The sequence below is a fragment of the Trachurus trachurus genome (genome assembly GCF_905171665.1).
Source record: "Trachurus trachurus genome assembly, chromosome: 19".
In the NCBI taxonomy this organism is placed as follows: Eukaryota; Metazoa; Chordata; class Actinopteri; order Carangiformes; family Carangidae; genus Trachurus; species Trachurus trachurus.
In genome coordinates this window covers 15650924-15668812 of record NC_139913.1, presented here as the reverse complement: position 1 = coordinate 15668812, position 17889 = coordinate 15650924, and the positions used below count along the sequence as shown (strand labels likewise).

General features: G+C 41.5%; 1 protein-coding gene across 5 annotated transcripts in view; it reads right to left on the bottom strand.

Annotated features, from left to right (window-relative positions):
* Positions 1–17474, bottom strand: part of exoc6 (exocyst complex component 6) — a gene marked incomplete at its 3' end in the record, with an annotated part of 46428 nt that extends 28954 nt beyond the window's left edge. For 3 of the 5 annotated variants that reach the window (XM_083993559.1, XM_083993560.1, XM_083993562.1), the window contains exons 1-8: positions 17259–17474; positions 9643–9814; positions 6767–6814; positions 6476–6566; positions 5204–5249; positions 1243–1296; positions 240–390; positions 1–156 (exon numbers count right to left, since the gene is read on the bottom strand). In XM_083993559.1, the coding sequence (XP_083849685.1) occupies positions 1–156; positions 240–390; positions 1243–1296; positions 5204–5249; positions 6476–6566; positions 6767–6814; positions 9643–9814; positions 17259–17440 (900 nt within the window). In that variant the 5' untranslated portion in view covers positions 17441–17474. Of the gene's footprint in view, positions 157–239; positions 391–1242; positions 1297–5203; positions 5250–6475; positions 6567–6766; positions 6815–9642; positions 9815–16291; positions 16417–17258 lie in introns of those variants that run through there. The other 2 variants (XM_083993561.1, XM_083993563.1) reach the window with 1 other exon arrangement.
* Positions 17475–17889: the final 415 nt, after the last annotated feature.

Here is a 17889-nt window from a genome sequence, read left to right as displayed (position 1 = left end):
CTCTTCATCTGCGTCCTCCTCGTCTCCTGTGTCGTCGTCCACCATCAGGCCGTTGTGAGTGTGTGTTCGTCCGTTCAGGGAGTACACAGGCTTGGCGTAGTGACCCATACTGGCCTGCTTGGTTACAGCGCTGTTAAAGGTCCTGTGCTGCTGCGCCTGTCCCGGTGCAGACACACAGGTGATGAATACCTCTTCAGAGCTGTTGCATATATTTTGAAAAAACAAACACAGCCTCATACCTGTCTCATGGCAGTCTCTCCAACTTTGTCCGAGTGCTTCCTGATGCTCTCCAGGAAGTCCTTGAGGTCGGACATGGAGATTTCCTTGATCTCCTCTCTCAGTCTGGGCAGGTTTTCAGCCATGATCTGACAGAACCTGTACTGACTGACCCTGCAGAGACAAGCCACTTCTGTTAACTTCTAAGAAGTAGGGTCCTGTTCATATCTGCTGTTAGCATACATCAATCACAAGTGGACAACTTAATGTACATCGGCTCACACCATTCACTAGAATACATCCCCAGATTACAAATGTGGACAAAGCCAGCTTACCTGTTTCGATAATTAACTGAATGAGTATGAGTGAGATCCTACTTTTAATTTTGCAGAGGATATCATATAAAGACATAGTGGCAGTCTTCTGATGTGACCCAGAACACTTTCACATACACAGTGCTGGAAGAGTAAGGCCATATCAAGACCTGTGATCCGTGTGATCAGACCATAAAGGACTCGTTATAAGGCCAGGTACCATCAGGATCTACTATTAAATCAAAACATGATCTATGCTTGTATGGAAAAGAATGAAATGCATCACTATGGAAATGGACCAAATCAGCAAGGCTGTAATAAAATAAATAAATAGAAGGCAAGCAGATACAGAACAGCATCATTGCTTCCTTAATGAAAGTATGTTTTTGCCTCTACTCAGTGACATGGTTTTATTCAGCAGCTGTTCATGTGAAAGAGCTCCAGTAAAGCCACTGTTTACTTCCTGTTCAGCATCAAACAGCAGACAGAAAGAGAGAGGCCTTGACTGTAAAAATATCAATGCTGCCCTGTTCCCACTAGATGTCTAGACAGACATGTTCTCAGTGGTGTGTGGTGTTTACAGTTTGTTCTACAACCAGTAGGTGACAGCTTTAAGTGTCAATGTTAAGAAGAGAAAGGTGGTTTGATTTAAAGGACAAATCAGACACACGTGATTGCTCATATGGCAGAATGAATAATTTAGTCAACCAACCTGGGGATGTAGACCTTCTCAAGCTGCTCCATGGTCTTCAACGCAGCATAGTATCTGAGGAGAGAAATGGTGAAGCTCTGGTTAGGAGGCATCATTGATTAAGCCTTTAAAGGACAGTTTCAAAATGTTTAAGTTCATCTAACAACAATAACTGGTTAACCGAAACCCCTGCAGTTGCTTAAACTAAATCCACAGACCAATTTCTCGATAAAAAATACATTGGATCGTTTATCTAAAGGTGATCTTCTTCTTCTTCTTCTTCTTCTTCTTCTTCTTCTTCTTCTTCTTCTTCTTCTTCTTCTTCTTCTTCTTCTTCTTCTTCTTCTTCTTCTTCTTCTTCTTCTTCTTTTCGGCTGTTCTCTTCAGGGGTTGCAACAGCGAATCATCTGCCTCCATCTAACCCTACCCTCTGCTTCCTACCTTATTATCTAACGGTAATAAAATGTGTACTTTAGTCATGTGAAGAGATTCCAAAGTCGCACTCCTTTCCCCTACTCTCTAACTCCCCACTGCAGACATCTATTCTTTAAAGTAAAACTTCAGTTTTGTATTTGGTTGAGTTCAGTAGGTTTTCTGATACATTTGGGTTAGGTGGTCTCATTAAAACCGTAGAAGGAGAGAACAAAACAGTGGCAACAGAAGCTACGAAGTAAAGTAAAGGAAAACAGCTTGAAGTAATTTTCTGAATACAGAATGCTTTTCTCTGTGGACTGGGCATGTTTATACTTTCACACAGTTAATACAGAATCCAGAACTGCTTTATAATAATAATAATAAACAAAAAAAAACATGGACATGTACCTTGACCTCTAAAGATGGGATCCTTAGAGGTCAATGTTAATTTTAATGTAATGTAATAAGGAATAGAGAAAATGAAAAGTGTATAAAACGTAGTAAATTAACTTGCAGCAAACAAACACATCTCTTTTTACAAACTGACAGACAAACATAACCCTCTGTCTCTCCTCCAGGCCCATAAATAGGTACAACCCAGCACCTCCCTCTAGAATGAACTGGCACACACTCAGAGTTGAACACTTGAGAGGGCATCCTGAATAGCAACGACTCAAAAAATAAATAAATAAATAAATAAATCTTCCCAGACATCTAAGCATGACCTTTAAACTCCCCTTCACCTAAAACAAGCTGGAAATTCCATAACATAAAAATGAACTCTGTTATTGAACTCTACTCTTTAATTAAAAAAGAAAAAAGTAATAGTTCTGCAGACAGAAAAATGCCTCTGAGGCCTTCACTGTTCTCAGACACAGCAGAATCAAAGAGCTTCACGTATGTCTAGTTGCGTGCAGTGTGATGTTTTATTCCCAGTGTCTATTCTGAAACCTGTGTAATAAACATACTGTGGTCTGTCATAGTATGCACACATCACAAGGGTTCAGCCTCGGGTCAGCTTGCTGGGCTCCCATCATTAGGCTGATAGGCAGCCTGTGAAGGGATCTAATTGGTCGGTCAGTGAGTGTAAAATGTGTTGTATACACATGAACAGAAGACACACTCATAAGCCGTACAGTGAAAAGGTTTGTCAGAGTGCAGGTCACCAGGATGGAGGACACAAAGGCCGCAAGTGGCAGGAGATTGAACAGAATGTGACCTGGGCAGCAGCGCATACAGCACCAGACAATAATGTGCATTTGCTCAATACAAAAACCCATTCCAATACAGAAACAGTGTATAGGGCCATGTCATTACTGCTTAAAGCACCCTCCGCACACACACAGATCCAACAAGGTGGCCAGCATGGTCTAATGGTCTTGGACTGGCTGTGGGCTGTGACAGAGCTGAAGTGAGGGGGCCTTGTTCTGAGGAAGGGCACAATGAGGGTCAATTGTCCTGCCAGTGAATGGCCTCTTCCTTTGGTACACGCTAATGAACAAGAAAGGGTCATTATTTTCCTGTCTAAAGTGAACTGTCCTCCCATCTTTATACAGACAGGCATGTAAATGTGCCCGTACATGAAGTTAATGGGGTAAATATGAAGTTCAACCAAACCCGCAGATGAGTGGATGAGTTGAAAAGTCAGAAGGAAACCTGCGTGGTGAAGAGGGGAGGGTTTTGTAGACGGCTTTAGAGGGACGTCTGATCGCCAAACTCTGCTCTATAGCTGAAAGCATTGTGTCAGAAAGTTGGCTGTTTAACCCCTTGGTCTGTTTCATGTTTGACCTGACCGATGAATTGAGGACCTTCGTAAACCTTTTTGATTATATTTTATAGATAAAATCCTCAATCATCAGCTCTTGTTGACTGAACTATTCCATCCCCATGTTTCTCCATATTCCATGTTGTTTCTTGTCTGCACACAACATCTATTGCACGTCCGCCCGTCCTGGGTGAGCGATTCCTCCTCTGTTGCTCACCCTCAGAATTTTTTTACTGGTTTTCCCACAGTCGATGTGACGGGCTAAGGGCAGAGGATACTGTAATGACGCTGTGTAAAGCCCTTTGAGACAAACTGTTGGTTAAAATGGGCTATACTGTACAAATAAAATTGCTTTGCCTTGCTGATGTGGATTTCAGATCATTTATTTATGAGGTTAATCAGATTTATGATGTTTTAACTAGCAGAAATGTTTTTCTAGGCTAAAGATGTGTCCTCCATTTTTACATTGATAAATGTACATGATTCAGTGTCCAAGTGTTTCTAAAAATCCTAGAACAGATTGATAAAACATTTTTTAAATATTTTCTCCCTCTCTAAATGTTGTGGCTCATCATCTTACTGTAGGATGAAGCTCTGACCAACCAGTGTCTTTGTTACTCTTATTTTCCTCACCTTTCTGATATATAGTTCTACTTCCTGCTGTATATTATTGTCCTAATAAAGCAGCACTGTTTACACTAGAGGGCGCTCTTCCCCACTCTGTGACAAATTTTGGTGTTCCTGTGATGAAAGGAAGCCATGTGATCACGCATCACGTGCATAGATGTATTGATCACGCGACCACAACAAACTCATTGATATAACATTATATCTCTATGGCTCTGATCCAACCTATTCCACAGCCACGGGAGCAGACTGTAGCAGCCAATCGCAGCTTACGCTCCGTACAGCGGCCATGAATGGACGTAAACGGACGGCCAGAAGCCCCCTGACCACGCCATCACGTAACCATAGCAAACAAGTGTCTCATCAAACCTATGAACCCTGGTTGAACCCTTTGTTTTCATGTAATCAAAGTCTTAGGTATTCACTATATCAAAACAAACTGGCTCTGTCACAACATGAACACATCTTGTGCCACTGTGATCCTTATCAAAGGCGAAGTCACATTTTTTCTTTGATCCACCATCCCACCAATAAAAAAAGATCAGCCTATTTAGGTCATTTGAGAGAGAGACAGACAGACAGACACAGAGAAAATCATCGTCGGAAATAAAAAATAAAAGGTTCAAAAGAGACTTCTGCTTGATTATGTCTCCTTCACTTTAAACCTGTTTTTCTCAAAATTATCCTCCCAGAATGCTGAATTTGGAGAAAACAGCAGCTGTATTCTTTTTTTTCCCTGGTGAAAGTCGAGAGTCTCCCCTTTCATTTGAGATATTCTGTGTCACTTTAGTCATAGCACAACATATTCTGTGGCTGTTTGAAAAGTAGTAGAAATCCTCAAAAGTGCTGGCACTGGCTGTACACAGAGGGAAACAACTCTGGCAGTGAATGTATGAAATCAGCAAAAACAAGATTTTCAGCCTCTGTTAAGCCTACAGCAGTGATGTACTGTGGGACTGCAGCACCACACTACATCACAGGGTGGTCAGGTGTAGTCTTATGTACCTGACACCACCTGCAGATTGTGGGGAACAATGATGCAGTCACCAGGGGCAGCAGGATTATTAGACTAGAGTGAAGTTCATTTTTAAGAATCTGGGAGTCACTGGGATTTAAAACTCCTGTAGGTGTTGTGGTTGTATGTGATGATGATGACATGCTCTGTGTGGTGGATACCTTTTGGATTCCAGCTGCTCCTTTAGTTTGCTGTACATTTCTAGCACTGTGAAAGAGGAGATGAGAAACAGGGTCAGCAGAGGGTTTTGTTTGTTGCAGATACATATTTCTGACAGGATTTTGTTTTATCTTATATAACCAACATATCTAGATCCTTGTTATTTTAGTTGCCAGCTTGCATTCCACTTGTGATGCAGAAGCCTGATTGGCGCACAGACACGAACCATTGGAGGTTTTGACAGGCAGGAAGCTCTAAAATTATCTTATTACATAAGCTCTTGTTATTATCACAATCTGAATACTTGTAGGTCTTCAGTTTTGTTAGGGAGAAAGCTACTCAGGGTTCCCACTCTTTTCTTGAAATCATTTTCCAGTTGTAGTCTATTTTGTACATTTAACCAGTTTGTTTCTATGTTTATTCCTCTCTCACCCCCATTATTTTGATTTAGAGGTGTGCAGTTTGTGTCTCTAACTTATGAAACAGTCTCATGAATTGTAAAATGTAATCTCTTACATCTTAATCTCTCCATGCTTAGAAATTGTGGGAACCCTGCTACTCACTCAACATTTCATTCCCTCTGTGCTTGAACATACTTAAAGGGATAGTTCAACATTTTGGCAAATTGGCCCATTGCCATAATCCCTATAGTCATAGCAGTAGGTCCATTACCTTTAATTGTCGGTGCAAGCTATTTTTAGAACAGTGGAGCAGAGTCGCGAGCTGCTCAGAGCTACGCTACGGAGGCTAATGGGATTTCTTGGTTTCCCTCATCAAACTCATCAAATACACAATCCAACAACTCCAAAACGCTCTCATGGACAAGTTGTTACCTGCACATTCACCACGCTATGAGATAATAACAGAACGTTACGAGACATAGTTGTTTTAGAGGTAAATTCATGCAAAACCGGTGATGCGCGTTGCCTTCAGGGACAGTTTTTCAGCAAGCAGTCTCTGAATTTACCTCTAAAACAACTCTGTCTCATAACGTTCCGTTATTATCTCATAGCGTGGTGAATGTGCAGGTCACAACTTGTCCACGAGAGCGTTTTGGAGTTGTTGGATTGTGTATTTGATGAGTTTGATGAGGGAAAGCAAGAAATCCCATTAGCCTCCGTAGCGTAGCTCTGAGCAGCTCGCAGCGCAGGCCAATTTGCCAAAATGTTGAACTATCCCTTTAAAATAGGGGAATATGAAGAGGGACCGGTGGCACCCTGAGGTTGTCAGGTGACACTAACACCACATCACCGTCACACAGGCAGCGGTGGTACCTGGTATACAGAGCTGGAGCTTCTCCACGGTCGTGGCCATGTTCCTCTGCTGGATCCGACAGCAAATCACCTCCTGCGTCTGAGCCGTCACCTGAGGGCAGGAACGCACAGCGGAGGGAGACAATGAGAGAGAGGCCACCACTCTTTAACTGCTGGGTTAAAGAACGGTCATGTCTCATGCAGGACTGTCTTCGGAGTTAACGAGCCCACATACGTCCTGACAGCACAATAAAAAGCACCGTTTTTTTTTGTCCTCTGCACATTCATGCATACGGGAATACGTGGCCTTACCTCCCTCCCGGCTTCTTGTAGTCTTCGATTAGTGTCTGTCACTTGACCCTAGGAGAGCAAACACAAACACAAGTTTAACTGCACAGCCTAAACATTCTTTCTTTATTATTATTGCCTCTAGAACCAATGCCTCTTAACTTGATTTTATGTTTTACAGTCTACAACACTCACTTTTACTGGACCTTCACATGCAAGTCTGCTGGCATTCATGTTTTACCTATTAACACCAAATCCCACATGTCTTATTCCTCTGAGCTCCACTGTTGCCGATTAATGGGCCATAGAAGTTTATTTTGACTCATTTCCACACACACACACACACACACACACACACACAAAACCTCATGTTGCTAAAAAAAAAAATTTGAATAGTCCTCAAACAATGCTCTAGTTCCTCTTATTTGAGTAACATTTGTTATAAACTACATTGGCCATCTCTCACAGGAAGTCACTGTGTCTTTTGTTTTAAAATAAACTATGTATTTGTGAGGAGTTTTAAAACGTAGACGAAAGAAAAGGAAAAATGTCTGCGTAGTCCTCCCAATTTTTATATATATATATATATATTTATTTTTACTAATAAACAACAACGTTTCGACCACCTACAGTATGGGTCTTCTTCAGGAGTTTTAAAACTTACTGTAAGCTTCACATCTTCTGAAGTGACCAATGGGCTTCAACAGTGAGGCAGTGAAGCAAGTTGATAAACATAAATAACACTTTATAAGTACACACTATTAAGCATTAGTTAAGTATTAATAAATACTGAATTCTTCATTTATAACGCATGAATACTCATTAGTATGTAGTTTATAAATGCAGTTAGCGCTTATCAATGATGAGTAAAACATTTATAATCTTAATAGTGTGTACTTATACAGTGTTAAAATCATCATGTGATTATTTTGGAAAACATTTTAAGATAGTGGTTGAAGTTGGAATATTATTTTCATATACAGTATATTGATATGTAACCTACAGGTCGCCCTCTTTGTTTGTTTGTTTGGTTGGACTTCACACTTCAATAGCACGTTGATGTCGACAGAGTCAGACTCACTTTAAGACATTTTGGTTTTACTCCGTGACTTTCTCTGCATTGGCACTATTTTTTTCTCCCAACGGTTTGGACTGTTGAGGACTTTTCTCAGAGCGTATGAATACCTCGGTGTCGGACGGTGCAGCCATACATGCTGTCACATGTCTATCTGTCTGTCCTCTCTCTGTCTGCTCCGCCTCTCCATGCCCTCTCTTTTCCCTCTCTACCTCCCTCGCTGCAGCTGCTCAGCCTTGTAATCAGCTCATTGTCCATGAAGGGGCAAGGACAAAGGCAGGAAAATTCAGATTAACCAGGCAGTGAGGACCTGAACCCATCGCTGGTGCACTGGGCCTTTCATGGGGTTTAATGGCTTGTGACAGGCTCTTTCTCACAGATTCAGTGACAAACTTCTCGATTCTGGATGAGGATTTTTGAACTCTCGGCTCTTGTCACACGGCTGAGAACCATGACCCAATTGACCAGTCGGCTTTTTGATGACAATCCTTTCAACAGTGAGGCTTTCAAACAAAAGGGACTGACTACATAATCACCGCTTCTTTTTTCTTCCAGCAAGGGAATGGTACCAGAGAAGGAGTGAAGCAACAATGCTAGAAACTTCACCAAGACTCTACCAGAGGTAGAGCCTATGACCTCTCCATTATGGGACAGTGTCTCTTCTCATTAGATACCATAACTCGCTCACACCAAGTCCTGCAAACTCTAGGACCACAGGGAGGCTTTAGCTTGTCACCTCGAGGCGGATGATTGACAGATACGCTTTGTCCTACCCACCAGGTTGTAACTGTAAGATTTTGATCAACTTTTTTTTATTTGCAACCAAACACTAGCTATGTTTACATGGACACAAATAATCAGAAAAAAATAGGAAAAAATGCAATTCTGAATAAAACTGCAGTGTTTCCCACAGGTTTGCAAGGAGACTGTGGCGGGGGGTCGAACCATCCGACGGGATGGGGGGGGTGCGATGCGATGGGACCGTACGAGTTTTGCGCACCACTGTCATACTGTGCAGTGCGCACTTGTCTGTGTGTGTGAACGACAATAGCGGAAAAAGAGCACTATGTGGAGATGAATGAATGGAACTGGTCGAGCCAAAAGTAGAAAAATAGCAGACATAATTTAGTGTGTGTTTAGACGATTCAAAAGTGAGCACTATCCGCCGCCGCCCCCCCCCCCCTGGAACTCCAAAAGCGTTTTGATGGCTCAGCAAGTTCTCCAAACCCTTCTTTGGCATGACGGTGCGTGGAAAATTGGTGAAATATCGATTTTGGGTGAAGTATCCCTTTAATTAAAGAGAAAACCAAAAACAAAAGTAACGTTTGCAGCACACGATATAGGTCCATTGGATCATATCATGTGGATTTGATCAGAGGAGGCAACAGGCACGTAGAGAGAGGGTCAGCACGGGGAGAGGGGCGAGTAAAGGAGCAATTTGACAAGCTTCTTCTGGTGTTTTAAACAAATTTGATTGGCAAAGCTTCACTGCGCATGTCACAGTCAATATATTCTGATTAATTGCTTGATGTATGTACACGCATGTTTTAATCGGATCAACTTATTTTGCGTCCATGTAAACAGTGAAGGAATTTTGGATCAGAATGATTATACCAGTAATCAGATTATACAAAAAAAGCACATGTGAACAACGTGAATATTTACCAAGAGCAAGTTAAACCTCACATCGGGCTAATGATGGCTATAAAGATACTTGTGCAGATCCTGGGGGAGGCTGATGGTGAAAAATATACATTTTACGTTGACAGTGATTAGGTCCTCGTCTCTACAGGCCTGTAGTCTCCTTTACAGCGACGCCTCTTACCATCAGTTTCTCTGCATCAGTGCGGACTTTGAGCAGTTCTGTGATGGCGTCCACAAAGCCTTGGTGGTGGAAATTGCACATCTTCTCGATCTCGCGGTCATGGTTCCTTATCCTGGCGTCCAGCTTTTCCATGAAGCGCTTGTGGGCGTTGGGCTGGTCATCATAAATAGACCTAGAAGACACAGAAGAGTTGATCAACATAGTGCAGGAGAGAGAGGAGGGAAAAGCAGAGAAAACAGGATGAACAGGATTGGATCACTGAACCCACTGAACAAAGATTTGTGTTGGAGTTTGTGTTATTCTACAAAAACTTAAGGTGTCACAGTGTACAAAAAACAAGTAAACAGTTTACAGTATTCAGTCTAATCCCTGGTGTGTTACTCTAAATTTGGACACCAACATTTTCATTTTTACTGCAAATGATTATCGGTGTAAATATCTTTTTCCTTGACTATTTATCAGTATCGGTCTTGAAAAAGACGATCTCTGGTCGATCTCTAGTTGTGCGTTGGTGTGCATATATGACCACCTGAAAGCTTCATTCGTTGTTTAAAGGGATAGTTCAACATTTTGGCAAATTGGCCCATTGCCATAATCCCTATAGTTTTAGGAGTAGGTTTGTTACCTTTAATTGTCGGTGCAAGCTATTTTTTGAACGGCGGAGCAGAGCGGCGAGCTGCTCAGAGCTACGCTACGGAGGCTCATGGGATTTCTTGGTTTCCCTCATCAAACTCATCAAATACACAATCCAACAACTCCAAAACGCTCTCATGGACAAGTTGTGAGCTGCACATTCACCACGCTATGAGATAATAACGGAACGTTACGGAGTTGTTTTCAAGGTAAATTCATACAAAACCGCTGATGCACGTTCCCATCGGAGGCAGTTTTTCAGCAAGCAGTCTCTGCATTTGCCTCGAAAACAACTCCATCTCGTAACGTTCCGTTATTATCTCATAGCGTGGTGAATGTGCAGCTCACAACTTGTCCATGAGAGCGTTTTGGAGTTGTTGGATTGTGTATTTGATGAGTTTGATGAGGGAAACCAAGAAATTCCATTAGCCTCCGTAGCGTAGCCCTGAGCAGCTCACGGCTCTGCTCCGCCGTTCTAAAAATTGCTTGCACCGACAATTAAAGGCACTACTGCCTACTGCTATGACTATAGTGATTCTGGCAATGGGCCAATTTGCCAAAATGTTTAACTATCCATTTAAATAGTTAAGTGTAAATACTGTGTGATGATGTATCATTCAAACAGAAGTCTCTTTATAAAGGCAGTATACATGGTGAACACTCTCTGGCATACAGGAGCTTCTGTTGTTGCGATACCACTCTGGCCACTGTAACAAACAGGCAGCCACACTAATTAGCCACACTTCATCTGACAGACATCCCTGAAGCAAATGCTCAAACTGTGGCTCGTCTTGGATGGTGCTAAAGTAAATCACATGCATGGAGAATGTTGATCTGACATGGTCAAGCACTGCTGCTGTTAGGAAGTCAGCTTTGGCCTCAGGCAGCTGTTTATCGACGCCCCATATAATCTATTAAAAATCATTAACATAAATATTTTCTTTGTCTTTAACCGAAGAGAAGAGCTGTGCTATTAACAGTCATTTTAAACGGTGATGTTATGCTCATCTCAGGTTCATGATGTTCATATGTCAAAGGGCTGATCATGGGAAATGTTTTAACACGTCATTTTTCTCCCACTCCTAAACATCCTTGTGTCAGTTACGCATAAAAAATGACCCATCCTACTGTATCTCACAAAAGCATCGCATATGAGCAATGTCCTCAGTTTTAGTTACACTGTCCCAGAATAACAACTGTAGCACACCCAGTTCAGGTAGAAACAGTGAACTCTCCACTTGTTCTCACCACGACCTCCATCATTATTTTTGCATGTCATTGCACAGGAGTATTTTTTGTTGTAGGAGGCTTTTAAAGAATGACTCACTGCTATTAGGTATCAACAACAATCATCTCCATCTCTGGTGAAGACAGCCTGTTAATGTGCACACCCCCACACAAAACCAAGACCTCTGGTGAACTGAAATTCCCAACAGCTGATAAATGGGAAGACGCAGGTGTCCACCGGAAACCTGCGTCTACAATTTGCATTAATCTGCAAACTGTCCGGCTGTTTGCAGATTAATGCAAATTGTAGATTTTTTTTAAATCATGGTCTCAATTCAGATGTTTATCATTTTGATTTCTTCCGGGCTCCACATTTGCTTTATTTTGGTCTTATTTATGCATATTTTGGGGGTTTTGACCTTCATTCTTTTTAGTAAAACCATGTACATTGTCAAAATGTGAGGAGCGCCCAGCTTGCAGATGCAGTGTGTTGAAAACAGACTGGCTGGAGCCTGTCTCCACCAGCAGCTACTGCACATGTGTCTCTGAGCAGAGGAGACAGTGACTCATCAACAGACGGTGCCTTCAGGGTCACAACTGAACTGAGGCCACATTGATATTGTAACAAAAGCTCCATCTAAAGTGATTGAGCTGATTTAACAGCTAGATCACAAAACAACAAAAACCAATAACATAGGTTAACATTTAAATTTAATTTGTTTCTGATATAATGAGAATGTTTTGGAAATGATTAACAAGGATTCCCAACTGACACAGTCTGTGAGCCCATGGCCTACTACACTACTGTCACCATTCATCTGACCTGGAGCAACAGCGCCATCTAGTGAAGGCAGAGCAGCGATATAAAGCTGATGAAACCAGATCCTAATTATTGATCCAAAGAGGCGATGGGGGGAAATTTACATCGAGCTCAGTGCTACCTCACACATTAAACCGTAGGCGACAGATCTGGGTGTTGTCATAGAGTCTGATGACATTTATAGGCACAGGATTTAAAGATGAATGTGATTAATGTGTAGTGTGATCTGTTTTAGACCGATCACAGAGACATTTCAGTCCAGAGAGAGCAGAGAAGTGGACCAACTGACCGACACAACACAACCTGAGCCGTGCCAGGGTTTGTGTGTTTCTAAAGCTACGCTGTTTTCTCATTGACATATCTAAAGTCAATGATTATATAAAGTCAGGTTTCAAGTTACATACTGAGTCATGACAAGTTTCCACACTGGTTCTGATAAAATATCACTGCTGTATGTAGAGCTGAACCTAGCAGCTCTGCTGTTGTAAACAACAGCTTGAGCATGTCTCATAGATTGAACATTATGTTTACACTGTAAAATATCTCAAGGTCACCATTGAAAAAAAAAACAATAGCCTAAGACATTCTTACCAAGATTTTGCTTTTGTTATTTGTTTGAAATATCATCACAGTCTTTTACTCAAAAACTAAATAGATATATTGTTGACAACATTTATTTCATTTCATTAATTGTCACTAAATAATTAGTTGTCACACTGCACATTTTATACAATTCTAATCTATAAATTTCATGGTTTGTGTTACTTTCCTTCAAATACACCCCAAGAACTACCCTGAACACCTCCATGGTCGCTCACACTGGGTCGATAAACTGTTAAACTGTCGCAACTGTGCAACTGTGTGTTGAGGCAACACATTAACCACCTTTATGGTAAGATCACAGCTGCAGTCTGAGGTGTACTGATTCTCAGAAACGCCTCTCCACTCATGGGTGTGACTGGACGCCAACATTGTCTTTGCATGCATCTATTTCTCAAAGTCTTTTTGAGATTTTGGTCAAGTTCAATACACAATATACCTGACGTTAGTTTAATATTACTGCTCTCTCAGCTCACTGCCATGCCAAGTCAGTACAGTAAGGGCAGATGTACTTTATTGTTGAGATTGTAGTATGACTGAACATTAAAGCATCAATTGAGTGAAATCCAAGTTGTGATAGAAATAATCAATATTCAAGCATAGTCTGACAATTGTAATCCAGCAAAACTGGCTGCGCTGCTGACATAGTTAAACCTGCCAACAAAGGCTAATGCATCCGTTAATGCATTGAGCGTGAAATGAAATATCAAAATAATGATTAGTTGAGAACTAATTCAGTTGAGAAAATTGCTCAAATCCTCACTGAAACATCTAGTAACATCTTCTGAAACATTTAACCCAAAACAACAACCATAGTAAAGTCACAAAATAAATCAGTGACGCAGTTTTCTGCTTGTTGTATTAAATAAATTGAATAGGGAATAATCTCATTGTGCCCATTTTTGTTTCATTTTTCTTTTTTTAAACAAATTTTAACCAAACTTCCAGATGTCCTTGTTTCCTATTCATAAGAGTCCATATACAAAAAATCCTAAAACCCCATTGTTCTGACTAACAATACGCAGCATCCAACAAACCACATCCAGTAGACCTGACCTCTGTGAGCGACAAAGCAGCAGTTGCAGACATTTTGTTTAACAAATCAGCTGCTGCTTCATCTTATCAAATGTCCATTCTCACTTTCAAATACTTTGCAGAGGAGTTGGACGATAGCAGAGCTGCTAAAAGACAAACCCAACGTTAAAACTGATAAAAGAAATAGAAAAGCAATTATTAGTGGGTCATATCTCTAAACCACAAGCCCAAAGTGATGACTGACTACTGTGTGTTTTAGAGCCGTGAGGTAAAACGCTCTTCCTCATTTCGTATCCCTGCTGAGAAAAAAAATACTTTTTTGAGTGTGTTTAACCTGCAGAATATATAAAGAGCAGTTGCTTTAACTGACCAAAAAACCCACAACATGATGAAGGGAAACGCAGCAACTCGTTACAACAGTAAGGTGGCACTGGCTAATGTTTGGTGCTCTTGGCAAATAGCCGATTACCACAGAGGTCGTCAATGATCTGACATGCAAACTAGACACAAGCCTGTCCGTGCAGCCCTGTAATCATCAGTCTCCATGCTGCCATATGAGTTTCCTCTTTCCTGCTATTAATAATTGAAAGCAGGTGGTTGCTGAAACAAATAGATCACTATCTTCCTGCTTCCTGTCAGGACAGGAAGCATACTTCAGCCCGTCTAAAGTGGCCCCTGGGCAGCAAACAATATGCTTTATCCTTCTAGCTTCCAATATGTGAAAAGTCAGTCAGCCATAACACCAATCCCTAAATACATACAGTATATCAGACAAAACCCTTTCATAATGCCACGTCTTGCAACTTCCTCTTTTTGTCAGTGGGTCAGTCCACACCCAGCAAGGCCACAGTGCCTAAACGCTAGAGCTGGTATAAGCAAGCGTAGTGACCTGTGTCATAAGTAAGCAAACATTAGCCTATATGCCAATAAACTTTAGTGCGAAAGCGGCTTGTTGGTTAGACCTGCTTATGAGTATATTACTGTTCTTTATCACAAACACAAATAATGTACAAATAAATAAAAGCACAAATTATGTCTTCATTCAATGTTTTCAATAATGGGTCCATTTACTTGGGATGCTCATTCACCACAAAGTCATCATCACAGAATGAAACATGAGACGTGAAACTCTGGGCAGCAAAAATACATCTACAACTGTATACAAAGCCTTGTAAATAGAAGCTGGACTATTAAAAACACATTTAGGTTAGAGATTATTTCTAACACTGTATACAAGCCTTTGAAAAATATAATAAACAGACGCTGGACAAACTATTAAAACACAATAGAGACTATTTCTGTATCTGTACTATGATTTTAAAGATCAGACAAAGATCATTTAGGAGCCAGTGACAAGGCAAAGGGCATAACTGACATTTTATTACCTCTAACCTAGATCTCCTGACAGTGTAGATAGCATCATAAAAGACAGAGAACAAGCTGCCAGAGGTGAAACAGACATTCACTGATTTCCCCAGGTGTGCTAAAAGACTACCCCTGTCTACACATTACAACAGGTACATGTGACAGGTGGAAGCTACAGTCTGTTTATAAACACTCATTTGTTTAACTAATGTCACTCACTGTGGCCTTGGGAGCTGTAGCCTGGTAGCTACTTGTCAAAACCAGTGCAGCATGCTAGAGGGGGTTAGCTTGAGCCATTCAACATCCCATTACCACATCAATAAGCTAATCAGCAACCACAACACAACACAACATAACACAACACAAAGGGGTTCAAGATGACTCATCCAACCATGGCACAGCAGAATGACAGGCAGCAGGGTGAACTTTCTATTTATTGCTCACCAGCTACTAGCCTGAATTACTGGCATCGCTAGTTAACATCAGTAGGATGTGCAGTCCCACAGCCACACCCACTGACGATGTTTACATTTTTGACAGGTCACCAGCCGTCCATCAGCACACACACAACCAGGAACCCCCCCTCCACCCCCAAACACACACACACACAGACACATACACACACATACACACACACTCGGTTTTTAGCACAGCTGCGTTAAAACGACTGAAACACTGCTCAATGTTAGCCTGTTAGCTAGCAGCCCCAGCTGGGCTCCAGCCTCATTTCCACTCCATGAAACTGACAGATATAAAAATAAATAAATAAACAAATAAATAAAAAAAACTCCTGTCAGATATAAAACAAAATATAAACAACCTCCTGTCTGATACTGCTAACGTTAGCCTGCCGGTGGCTAGCTGAGCTAAGCTAGCCCGTGAACAAAAGGTACGATATTGTAGGCGACGTAAGCAAACACAGAGACGTGACGGTCGGCGAGTCCTCTGTAAGAAGACATTACGTCTCACCGGAGAGTGGGACCGACACAGGCCGTGTCGGTGCTCTCTATTTCCTGTAAAATGCGCTCGTGCTCCGTTATGCACTCCAGGGTTTCATTCTCCGCCATGATTGTTGTGTGTGTGTGTGAGTGTGTGTGTGTTGTGGCTGTGACTGCAGCTGCAGCGGTGGTACAGGTCAGGGTCCGGCCTGCAGGCGGCGCACTACAGCTGTGATGGTTGCAGCGGCAGCAGCTTTGTTTCCACACACCCCCCTTACCTATGTTACAGTAGAGTTGGTCAGAGCATCAGCAGACCTGCACCCAAAAGACGCTGCTGTGGCCAACATGGTGAACCAGTTGGGTTGTTGGCTGTTGGCTGCGTCGTTGAATTACAGATTGATTGATATTAATCTAATAAAATAATACATAATAATTAATAATAATTAATAATAATGTTTTCAATAATTACATCTGTATATTTGTGCACTAACACCATATAAAATCAGCCTCATGTGGATTTATTAGTTTACTTTTATTGTCTCCTTTGGGAGAAATCTGTCTCTGAGACTAGGTCTGGCCCATCTTTGACACTTGTGTCTGCTATTTAAAAATCATATTTTGATTACGGAAATTAAAATTAATAGGTTGTTGCCACAAATCATGCAGAAGAGGAAGTCGTATTTCTTTCAGCCTTACATGGTCAAATACAGCAGTGGACCACACACAGATGCACTCATCTTCATTATTGATGTATAAGCTATAATAATAATAATAATAATAATAATAATAATGAATAATAATAATTTTCATTTTTATAGAACTTTTCAAGCAAATGCACAAAGTACTTTACAGATAAAACATAACAGAAAAAGAATGGAAAGGACAGAAAACCACATGTATACCCCCCTCCCTTTAAAATCACATAGGCTAAACCCCAGGATATTAAGATCAGGCAATATTTTAATCTCTCACTTTCCGAAGCAGATGAATGAGTTTACCTTAAGGTGGTTCCTAGAGGGAGGTCCACAGATTCTAGCTCTGCAAAGATGTTCCCAAACGTTTTCTCTTCCTCTTTGTTGTCCTCTTCATTTTGACTGGGGGGGTCAGGTAGAGCAGCATGGACCCTGTCACTGGTCATTTCTCTCTTTGCACTTAAGCGAGACGACCAAGATCCCTGCATGAGTGAGAGCGACCAAGAGCCGTCTGTGGCTGTGTCTGTGTCTGTCTGTATGTGTGTGTGTGTGTGTGTGTGTGTGTGTGTGGCAGATTCCAGGGCACCTGCTATGGTCAGCAGAAAATGAGGGTGCAACAGGAAAAAGAGACCTTGTGATTCACTGGACTTTGAAACCACCAACAGTAACTTCAGCTGCTCTGTGTTAACATTTTCTGTAAGGTATACCCTGAAGGAAATACATGAAGAAGCCTGGCCTGTTGGCTTTACCCAGCACATACACAGCAGCTGGCCGGTCACGACGTGATGTGTGTGTGTGTGTGTGTGAATGTTGGCTTGAGTTTATGGAAAGTTACAGAGACGGTGCTACCCGACATGCAGCATGGAGCGAGTCTAAATCCCAATTTAAACAGATCGAGGACTGTGTGGAGCCTTTTCAATATACAGACATGTCACTA